The sequence below is a fragment of the Ostrinia nubilalis genome, chromosome 29, assembly GCF_963855985.1.
Source record: "Ostrinia nubilalis chromosome 29, ilOstNubi1.1, whole genome shotgun sequence".
Lineage (NCBI taxonomy): Eukaryota > Metazoa > Arthropoda > Insecta > Lepidoptera > Crambidae > Ostrinia > Ostrinia nubilalis.
Genome location: NC_087116.1, coordinates 1552934 through 1565000, shown reverse-complemented (window position 1 = coordinate 1565000; position 12067 = coordinate 1552934). Strand labels below are relative to the sequence as shown.

The 12067-nt window shown below is 40.6% G+C and overlaps 1 protein-coding gene across 1 annotated transcript in view; it reads right to left on the bottom strand.

Moving 5' to 3' along the window:
- LOC135085701 (glycogen [starch] synthase) overlaps positions 1-12067 on the bottom strand; it is a 47493-nt gene that overhangs the window by 28136 nt on the left and 7290 nt on the right. Inside the window, exons 2-4 of the mRNA XM_063980515.1 lie at positions 3996-4140; positions 1190-1267; positions 56-162 (exon numbers count right to left, since the gene is read on the bottom strand). Coding sequence (XP_063836585.1) covers positions 56-162; positions 1190-1267; positions 3996-4134 — 324 coding nt within the window. The 5' untranslated portion in view covers positions 4135-4140. The remainder of the gene's footprint in view (positions 1-55; positions 163-1189; positions 1268-3995; positions 4141-12067) is intronic.

The window sequence follows — 12067 nt, the reverse complement described above, 5'->3', positions numbered from 1 at the left end:
GAGAGGGTCGTGCTCCTGCAGTGGAGACTAAATGACCTGATGATGGTGAACTTACCTTGTACCCCTTGCTTCTCATGGCATTCACAGCGGTAGTCAGCGGCGAGTTCGGAGGGAAATCTGCCTCCTCAACCTCTGTACGGGCGTGTTGCTCCTTGTATGGACCTGTTCATATAATAAGTCAGTACAATAAAAACAATAATACATTTTGAGGTAAAAAGAGCTAGAGTAAAAACGTGTTTTAAAATTAGACGGCCGTCCGCATAGCCTAGCCGTACAGCCGGAAGACGTTGTGTGGGGCAGGCCCTACACTAGGTGGACCGACGATCTAGTGAAGGTCGCGGGAGGTGCCTAGATAGATATGAGCGGCGCAGGACCGGACGTTGTGGAAATACTTGAGGGAGACCTTTGTCCAGCAGTGGACGACATTTGGCTGAAACGATAGCCCAGTGGGTCGCGTACCGGACTAATTAAGCTAAAGGTCGCGGGTTCGACACCCGAATAATTCTGACATTAGAAAGAAAGAAAGATACATTTATTACAATGGACATCACACAAATACAGGCAATTGCATAGACATGAAAGTGGCACATAATAATAAAAGAAGAAAAAATAAAAACAAGAGTAAACTGAGCAGTGGCACCCATCCACCAACAAGATGCCCACTGCAACGGGACCCCACTCAGCATATGCCGTGGCATTAGTGTCATCATCATCATCATTTCAGCCACAGGACGTCCACTGCTGAACTTAGGCCTCCCCCAATGATTTCCATAATGACCGGTTGAAAGCGACCTGCATCCAGCGCCTTGCTACTACCTTTATGAGGTCACCTGTCATCCGCTTTGCAATGGGGGGAAGTCGAACCTTAATTTTGAACTCCTCCTATGTTCTTCTGATTATTTCGTTGCGGGTCCAATGACAGTTTAACTTTTCCCCGGAACAAACTTGACCTTCACTGGTTGGGTTATTGGCGGTCAAGCTGTAGATCCTGGCTGGCAAGAGTAGCAGTAGTAGGAACGAAAGGTGGGAATAGTCCCGTACCTTTATGAGGTCGTCGGCCCCCCTTGTGGGATAACGTTTCTTGCATTTTCCATACTTAATCATCGACGGTACATACATACATCTAGGGTACATACTCATCTCTATGGAGGTTCTCCACAAAGGTAATAAATGGATGTTCCATACTCACCAAGGAGGCAATAATTGTCCCCCATCTCTTCAGTGGACACATAGGCCTTCGATCTGATCACCGTGTAGATACCCCCAACTGGAACAAGACAATAACTTTACTCACTTGTGGGTAATGGACATCATCACCAGGTCATTTAGTCTACACTGCAGGAGCACGACACCTTCTAAGTATGCCCGGTTTTCACCAAAGCGTAGAGGATATTTATTTGAATAACTAGAAAATAATAGAGAATTATAGAAGTCATGTGTCTAGAATGCATAGTTTCATCAATTGAAAAATGGGACCTTCAAACTTGATAATATTCAATCCTAATCAGTCCAAACAAAGTTACGAAGTCAAAAAAAGTTTTCTAAGCATTTCCCTCCATACCTTTTCGTTAATTGGCATACAAATAGACTACTAGCACCTACCAGCCTGAAATGTCTGTCACAGATAAACTTTGTAGCGCGGGTCCCTGTTTCCAAAACCGGTATAAAAACTATCCTATGTCCTTTCACAGGGCTCAAACTATCTCTATACCATAGTTCATAGTTACTGTTTAGGCCAAGTTAAATATTTAGGTTATCATTTAGTCTACGTTTTGTTACAAATGTTTGTGTTGATATTAATTTATTAACCGACTTCAAAAAAGGAGGAAGTTATTAACACGCTTTTATTAGGTCGTCGTGTATGTAACTATGTAATGGAATCTAAGAATCTCAATTACACGCATTCTTGTATGATCATGAAACTTGGCAATAATATGTCGATTAGATAACAATACAATATTATGGTACCATCGAGCTGGTCTGATGATGGGAGTGGAAGGTGGCCATAGGAACTCCTAAACGAAACGGCGGAATCGCGTCGAGTTTGGGTTCGTTGGATTTGTCTTTTCGAGCACTTTGGTGCTAGATGATGTCCAGGGTCCTGATGATGCAGTCGGGAGATGGCCATAGGAACTCTTAACTAAGAGCGTGTTTTTAGTTTTTTAAACTATTAATTTATCAGACCGGAGCATCAAGGATTTTTCTTACAAAATCGGAAAAAATATTCAACTATTTTCAAGCGAACGAAGTGGCTAAATATCGGTTACTTACATAGAATCTTAAAGCCTTAGGCGCCTACGCATGGCTACATTCTAGTCTAGACAAGTAACCCGATCCCTACGGTCAGTGCCTCCCCACAATGGGCCCGGTTTTAACAATAAGACAAGTGCACAGCAGTCTTAGACGTTTATTGGGTTATGCGAAAGATTATAAGACAGTACGCAGTAATTGTTTACTACATTTTGCCGCGGTTTCGCCCGCATGAAATTTAGCTTGTTACAGACCTTTATAATAGCGATATTTAGGTTATTCTGGTATACCATAATCTTACTAATCTAACTAATATTATAAATGCAAAAGTTTTTTTTGATGTCTGGATGTTTGTTACTCTTTCACGAAAAAACTACTAAACGGATTTTGATGAAACTTTACAGTATTATTGTTTACTAGCGGCCGCCCGCGACTTCGTACGCGTGGATCCCGTTTTACCTCCTTCATCTATCTTACGCGGTTTAGACTTTTTCATACAAATGTTTTTTCCCGCTAACTCCCGTTCCCGTGGGAATTTTGCAATATCCTGTTGTAACTAAGCTTTAAGTTTACTAAGGTACCTGCATGCCAAATTTCAAGCGTCTTTTTTTTCATACAAAAGGATTTTCCCGCTAATTCCTGTTCCCGTGGGAATTCCTAAGTATACTATAACCTGCCCAGGAGTATGAAGAATAATTGTACCAAGTTTCGTTAAAATCCGTCGAGTAGTTTTTGTTTCTATAAGGAACATACAGACGGACAGACAGACAGACAGACAGACAGACAGACAAAAATTTTACTGATTGCATTTTTGGCATCAGTATCGATCACTAATCACCCCCTGATAGTTATTTTGAAAATATATTTCATGTACAGAATTGACCTCTCTACAGATTTATTATAAGTATAGATAACCCAGAATAACATAAGTATAGGCTATTTATGACGTTCTGTGACAAACTAAATTTCACGCGGGTGAAGCCACGGGCAAAAGCTAGAAAGTTATAAAATAGCGATATGTTATTCTGATGTACCATAAACAATAATTCTGATTTTAAATACTGGGATAAAACTGCAGGATATTCTTTACCATGGGTCTCAAATTATCTCTATTAAAATCGATCCAGCAGTTCCGGAGCCTATTCCCTCCGAACAAACAATCAAATTTCCTCTTTAAAATATTATATTATTATGTGCGATTGTGGTCAAATACCTTCCTTGTTATGCATAAAGGTTCAGTCAAACCAACGCGATCACACGCGATCAACCGGCGTGCAGCGATGCATTGATCGCCATCGCTGCACTCCGGCTGATCGCGATCGCGTTGGTTTGGCTGAACCTTAAAAACTCATAAAACTCATTTAATTCTGTAAATAGGCTAAAAAAAGCACTTTTACATGTCCCAGTATTAACCCTACCACTGCTTCAGGACAATAAATGGGTCAGTGCTGAGAAGAAGCAGCGCAAGAAACTCAGTCACTAAATTGTCAGCCTCTTTTTTAAAGGTTTACAGGCTTTAAAAATACATAGTTATAAAAATATTTATGCGAGCTAGACAGTTACGCATCCAAACATTTTTATCTTTTAATAATCATCGTCTTTATAGTAGCCCTTTTTCATTAAGGTACTTTTAATATGTGCTTTGAATTTATGAATGGGTAGTTCTACAACAGTTTGTGGTAATAATTTAATACATTTCCCCATAAAAAATTGTAATAGAAAAAAAAACTGATTGTTCGCCTCACCTTTGTTAGCAGCCTCCCAAGCCGTCTCGAAGGTCCATCTGTTCTCATCGCTGGCCGCCTGCCCTCGGTCCATGAAGGAGAGCAGATCATGAGTTGAATCTGAGCGGTAGAACCGCCTGGAGGTACGGTCACGCGACATTGTGCTCTGTGGAAGAAAGAACAGGGTTTAATTTGCTGTGCAGATGACCATCTAGCTATTGACTAAAGTCTGGTCGCGGAGCACGTAGAATTTAGTCCAATGACCCCAAGCTACCTATCCTTATCGCTCGCGCGTAATTATTATATTTGTGTCGCGACTGTGCGATGGGTGGCAGCAGAGTGTGCGAGCGCAACAGCAATATAATTACGCGCGAACGATAAGGATGGGTAGCTTGGAGTCATTGGACAAAATTCTACGTGCTCAGGGACCGGACTATAGCAGAACGATACTTATTGGCATCGAATGACTAAAGAAGAGGAGTGAAGTCGATCCTTAACTTCGAACTCCTCCTATGTTATTCTGATAAACGTTGCCGGTCCAATAACAGTTTAACTTTCCCCCTGGACAAACTTGACCATCACTGGTTGGGTTTTTGGCGGTCAAGTTGTAGATCCCGGCTACACAGGAATTGCAGCGGTGGGAACGAGAGGTGGTAATACTCCCGTTTATAAGGAAGAGGAAATGCGATCTTAAGTTTGGATAATTTCAACCAAACCCATGCCTACTCCCGAGGCATTGTTTCGTCATCATCAGCATCACCAGAACATTTAGTCTCCACTGCAGGAGCACGACCCTCTCTAATTTACCAGAGGCAAATGGAGGATTTGGCCTACACTCCCCACGCTGCACGCTGGCCAGACGGGTTCGGGAGGCCGAAACCACACGGATGTATCGTATTTGTAGAGTCGACATCACATCAGAAGACTACAATTTTGTCCTGTATTACAACGAGATAAGACGTCACTTTGTTTAGCTTGGTGTGTTGTCGTTCTTCATCATCATCATCATCATCGTTTCAGCCACAGGACGTCCACTGCTGAACATAGGCCTTCCCCAATGATTTTCACATCGCTCGGTTGGTAGCGGCCTGCATCCAGCGCCTTCCTGCTATCTTTATGAGGTACGCGGCCTCCACTCCAGAACCTTGCTGCCCCATCGGCCGTCAGTTCTGCGTACAATGTGACCTGCCCATTGCCACTTCAGCTTGCTAATCTGTCAGGCTATGTCAGTGACTTTAGTTCGTTTACGGATCTCTTCATTTCTGAATATTATGTAGTCTGATTTGCTTATTTACATCATAACAACAGATATATTTCAAGCCAAAATGCATGACAAGTTCTTAAATACCATGCAAGAGTATGAATGAGTTTGGATGAGATCCAATTACGTGTGATTGCGTTCGCTGACGTCATTGTAGGTGTGACTGTGGAGGTACTTATGTAGTAATTAGCTATGCTCATTTGTTTTTACGTTTTTAACCGAGTCTATGAACTATAATGCTTGTATGTAAATGTATTCAAATATAAATGAATTGCTAAAAGCAAAAGTTGTGAACGGCTAGACGAATTCGACATTTTTCGAAGTCATGGAACCATTTTAAACACACTTTGAACTCCTTAGAAGATAGTTAAAGGTTAATGTTAGTTATCAGGGCAATAAACCCTATTTAATTGGACTACCTACAACGTCCACCCACAAGGTGACGACCTCATAAAGGTAGCAGGAAGGCGCTGGATGCAAGCCGCCACCAACCGGCCATTGTGGAAGTCATTGGGGGAGGCCTATGTTCAGCAGTGGACGTCCTATGGCTGAAATGATGATGATGACTGAGTTTTTTGCGCTGCTTCTTCTCAGCACTGGTCCATATTACTGTCCCGAAGCAGTGGTAGGGTTGGGACGTGTAAAAGTGCTCTTAGGGAGCCTACTTGCATAAATAAATAATTTGATTTTGATTTGATTTGAGACGTATATTAGTAAATTTCAGCTAGTTAAGAAGGCACTGAATGCTATACCTACTCGTAAGTCTATAAGATAGTACTCGAACAAAACATGTGTAGGCAAACATTTGATAAAAGCAAGATAAACAACCAAATATTTGGAATAAATGAGATATTAAAACTACCACTTGGGACTTGGTTGTTTTGATAAGCCTACACAAACGATATTGACATAGTAACATCAAAAAAGATACAGTAACTTTACCGCGCCTCTGTAATAGACTAAGAGCTAGTGAACGCCAGACCTACGTTATTTTATAAAGGCTGAAAGTTTGGCAGCGCATGCTCCCAACATAGCTAAGAACCATGGCCAAACATGAAGTTTGGGTCATGGTGGCTTTGGCAGACAGACGGTACTAAAGGTGTGTAAAATACCAACTTAATTACGTCAAAGTATAAAGGCTGATTTTTTGATATTTCCTTCAAAATGTTATTAGAAATGACGTCATCAATTGACAGACACCTACCATGGTGGCAGCCCTTAGCCAGACACCTTAAAGTTCATGAAAATTTAGTCCTACTTACGTCATACTATAAAAGCTGATATTTACATAAAATATTTGAACTATCATTTGATGAAGTTTCCTCATCAGCCAGACACTTCTGATGGTTCCTTCGCCTTGCCAGACAGCTTTTAGGGTGGCTGAAAGTGCGAAAGCGAGGCACTATAATTATTGTTTTTTGCACTTTTTCTTATGTTACTCAAGTATTTGAGTCTGTAAATCATCATCTCATGTTGATGAGCTGATGATGGAAGGTAAGTACAACTCCGTCAGGCTTAGGTAATCCCTAATTTTAAAGTGACCACCTCTGAAAGTTGCCTAGATTAAAGTTCTTAGCAACATTATCATTACCTATGTTAATGCTAATGTTGCTAAGAACTTTACTCTAGGCGTTTAGCAACTATTTTGAAGATAAAATTTGTGGCACCACATTTTACGCGTATATAAATTCTAGTGAGGATTTGGGGGTCCTAATTCAATATAGAATTGTTATAGTATTATTTGATACCTACTATAAATTTGATTATACTATGCATAGTAATAGATATATCGTGATGGTTTCGCTGGAAGGATACTCTGCAGCGCAACCACTTTCAATAACAAAATACGGCGAAACCTGTGACATATTTTTTTTTTAAATAGGACTAGAATTTTATAGACATTTCAAAGATTTATTTTAGAAACACACTAGACTAGTTAAATCAAAAGTAGTTTCGCCGGGGAACATGACGTGAATTATCCTACAACCCCTAAGCGTTAAGGAGTTGTACCTTCCATCAACATGGGATGATGACTAGCTGATGCAAACACCCAAATAACTTTAGAAACTATACTTATATATACTGGTTAAGGAATTGTCCTCCAACTCCTAAGCCTTAAGGAGTTGTACTTACCTTTCATCATCATCTCATGTTGATGAGCTGACAGACTCAAATACTTGAATAACTTAAGAAAAAGTACAAAAAACAATATTTATAGTGCCTCGCGTTCGCACTTTCAGCCACCCTAAAAGCTGTCTGGCAAGGCGAAGGAACCATCAGAAGTGTCTGGCTGATGAGGAAACTTCATCAAATGATAGTTCAAATATTTTATGTAAATATCAGCTTTTATAGTAAGACGTAAGTAGGACTACATTTTCATGAACTTTAAGGTGTCTGGCTAAGGACTGCCACCATGGTAGGTGTCTGTCAATTAATGACGTCATTTTTAATAACATTTTGAAGGAAATATCAAAAAATCAGCCTTTATACTTTGACGTAATTAAGTTGGTATTTTACACACCTTTAGTACCGTCTGTCTGCCAAAGCCACCATGACCCAAACTTCATGTTTGGCCATGGTTCTTAGCTATGTTGGGAGCATGCGCTGACAAACTTTCAGCCTTTATAAAATAACGTAGGTCTGGCGTTCAGTAGCTCTTAGTCTATAAATGAAGCGAATCTATTGGTTCTTTACAAACACATCCCTCGCTACGCATCCTCGCACATCTCTGGTGGAAACGCAGTAGAGTAGGAATGGTTCAATTCCCAGTGTGGACAGATTTTACTGATCGGTTTGGTTGACTAAGCCCGATTTCACCATCAATCCCAAATTTTATGTGGCCCCTATGAAAACAAAATTCCTATTATTTGTTACCATAAGTGTCACTTAAAAATTAGGGATTGATGGTGAAAACGGGCATAAGGCATGTTTTATAACCGCCTGGCTAGCCACCATTTACGTCTGTCGTCAGTTGGAGGTAGGATAGCCAGTTCCTCCGTGGTTGAGCATTCCGGGTGAAGCTCGCTTCCACCTTCGGCCTGATCGTCACTTACCATCAGGTGAGATGCTGGCCAAGAGCTTCCTTGTTGTGGATAACAAAAAACATTCGTCCAAAGCTTGCTAATACTTATCCTACTGAGCCTAACTGTACTATGTAAAAGAGGTATAAAAATTGATCAATGAATAATTTATTTCCATAACTGATAGCATTATCAATATGTTGTTATTCTGTTTTGTCTTATAAGTTGCAAAAATATTAAAAGAATCTTTCAATGCCTATTTCAGTTACAACGGTCTCAATTGACTTGATCATTCTGATTTAGAGTAGGCACTTGTCCCATCGACGAAAAAACTACTAACTATAAGAAACGTACAATAGATGAAGATGTCGTGTCAATAAGAGATGCATTAGGTATATCAACGACCTTTAAAGGGGGGCGCGGGCCATCTGTAAGGGCTATATTTCACCGGGACACCATGGCGGCGCAACCAGTCGCCGGCTACCAACAAAACGTATAAAGCTCTATAGAGAGTTACTCACCTGGTGTCCGTTTGGTTGCTCAAAGCTGTACCTATACATTTGTTGGTAGCGGCGCCATGGTGTCCCGGTGAAATATAGCCCTAAGAAACCTGCGACCGCTGAGAGAATGCATTCCAGACTGCTCGATACGACCAATAAATGATCTTGAGTGGAGGAGGGGGGGCGCGGAATTTTTTGTATGGTCGAAAGGGGGCGCGTCTCAAATAAGTTTGGGAACCAATGTTCTAGACGATAGCCGAACGGTGAAGGTGTCGGACTGGCCGACTCGTGATCCGAGGAACGCGGGTTCTATTCGCGCCGCTCGACTATTGTGGTGAGCCCACTCGTAACACGCATATTTAGCTTACTACGAGGGGTTAATGGTACTATTAGTAGTTTTTATTGCAATCAAGGTTGCGGGAAAAACGTGGACGCAGGGCTTTTTTTTTTTTCAGGAAAAAAAAATGCATGAAATTGAATACTTATCCTGTGGGTATAGAATAGGTTATATGAAGCTCACCAGGTCAGAAGGACATGGCAAGGCCCCTGACCTGACCAACTATCAAATCTGGAAATTGTTACGGGAGGCCTATGTTCAGTAGTGGACGTCCTGTGAACTCCTGTGTGTGGCTGAAGTGATGATGCTTGCTTTGCATACTCAAAATTACTAATAGATCATCCAGCTATCATCCATAATCTTATTAAATGTTATTAACTTTATTCAAAGTTAATTTCCACATGTTACAGGAAAACAATACGAAGTAGTATAAAGTTTATTAGATCATAGTAGTATTGTGATATAAATTATCTTATCAAAACGTTGCGTAACGTAAGAGTTCAAGATTACTGTGCCGTGGAAAAATGGCCTAATATTAAGGGGGTTAAGGTCGACTATCGTATTTAGAAGACCGTATTATCGATAGATAGTTAGTGAGGTACATAATTATTATGTACATAAACAATAACTAATTCGTACTGATTTTTTGAACCACAACAGTCAGTCGGTTTTAACCCTACAGTGCACGATTTTTCCAAAAGGAACAAAAAAAAAAATATTACTTTTAAATGTTATCTATGTTTCGGGAAAAATAATAAAAAAAATCTATTTTCAATATTTTCGGAAATATTTTGAGTTTTTCAGTATGTACCAGATGTGTCCCAAAATGCATTAAGGGTGCCTAAAGTTTTATGTATGGTCTGACAAACTGTAAGTGACAATGAAATAAAACAGCAAGATTTATTTTGATATATTTCAATTAAAAATTTAATTGATGTTATAACAAAATGTTTTATGTATAATATAGTAAGTAACGACACCATAATATAATAGAAAATAGGAGTTTAATGAGATCAGTAACCATGACGAGGTCTTTTTCCTCTTAAATGAAATTTTACGGTTAAATCACTATTTATTTATAAAATTTACATTATGAAATGACATAAGACAATTTTTACTTTTATTTAGGCATAGTGTCACCTTACATTTTTCATAAACTATGAAACATTTCAGCCAAATGACGTCCAATACTAGACAAAAGCCTCCTCCAAGAATTTCCTTAACGACTGATCCCGCGCTGCCCGTATCTAGGTACTTCCCGTGACCTTCACCAGATCATCGGTCCACCTAGTGAGGGTCCTGCCCACACTACGTCTTCCAGACCATGGACTGAAACGATGAGACTTCCCCTGGAAACGTACAACGTGTTCTCGTAGTTAACCATAACGGGGAGTTGTCGATGCCATCAGTCCTGCTGGCGTCTTTGGGTGGCACGATAGCTTTTGGCTTTCTTTTCATTCTTTACTCCAGCATATCAGAAACGAATGACAATCATCATCATCATTTCAGCCACAGGAAGTCCACTATTGAACATAAGCGTCACCCAATGATATCCACATCGCCAGGTTGGTAGCGGCCTGCATCCAGCGCTCTCTTCCTGCTACCTTTATGAGGTCGTCGGTCTACCTTGTGGGTAGACGTTCCACGTTACGTTTACATGGCTTCCACTCCAGAACCTTGCTGACCCATCGGCTGTCAGTTCTGCGTACTATGTGCCCTGCCCATTGCCACTTCAGCTCGCTAATCCGTCGGGCTATGTCAGCAGCTTTAGTCCATTTAATGATCTCTTCATTTCTGATTCGAAATATGCTCAATTTCAGTTTCTGTAACTCTTTTTACGGGTCATCATCTGAAATCAATCAAGTAATATAATTACCCTTATTGCACAGTGACCCACATCAGGCACATACAAATAACATCCAAAATATGCGTTGATAGTAACTGATATCAAAAAATACTTATTTATCAATAAAGTAGAAACAATAACTTACCCCTTTTATATTTTTTCGAAAGAAAACATTGTAATTTTTACTCTTTTTCCCAAGAGTAAAACTTTACTAATAAACTTTTTCACAAACTGACCGACTTTTTCGCCTGCAAGACAGTTTACTGAGTGCAGCGCTTCCGTGGCAACAAATGTGAACTATTTTGTTATGTGCTATAGTGTGTAGTTACGGTACTTTCTAATAGATGGCATTAAATAGCATCGTGTTACGAAATATAGGCAATAATTTGGTATGTACCATATGTGTCCCACTATGCGCTGTAGGGTTAAGTCTAGCTGCCTAGACTGGGACAAACTTGACCTTCACTGGTTGGGTTTTTATTGGCCTAGACCAGGAATACCAGGATCTTAGTCTAGGCAAAAACGGGACTATTACCACCTCTCGTTCCCACCGCTGCAACTCCTGTGTAGCCAGGATCTACAGCTTGATCGCCAATAAGAACCCAACCAGTGAAGGTCATGTTTGTCCCAGGGTCAAATTGTAGATAGATCCTGGGTACTCATCAGTTGCGTTGATACAAGAATATATCTAACTGAGTTTCTTCCGTCACTTCTTCTCAGCACCAGCCTATATGTTGTCCCGAAGTGGTGGTAGGGCTATTTGGGACGTATGTTAGCACCCTGGAAAGGGCTTAGTACTGAATAAAGGATTTTTATTTGTGATAAAAAACCGTTGACAACCGATTGAATAACGTTCCTTGACTCCACTGATAAGCGTTATCAGTCGCATGTTATGGACGTATTGTCACGCAATCGCAACACGCACGCGTAGTGACGTGATCATCACCGTTCTTCATCACGCCATCATGGAACTGTCGAGTCTTGACATGTTCCCTACGTGACAAATCATCATCGGATTAGCAAGCCGAAATTCCGATCGACCAGCAGATCAAGCGCCGCAAGTGGAACTGGATTGGCCACACTTTCCGAAGGGATCCCTAATTCCCTATCACATCCCCAAGCAGGCTCT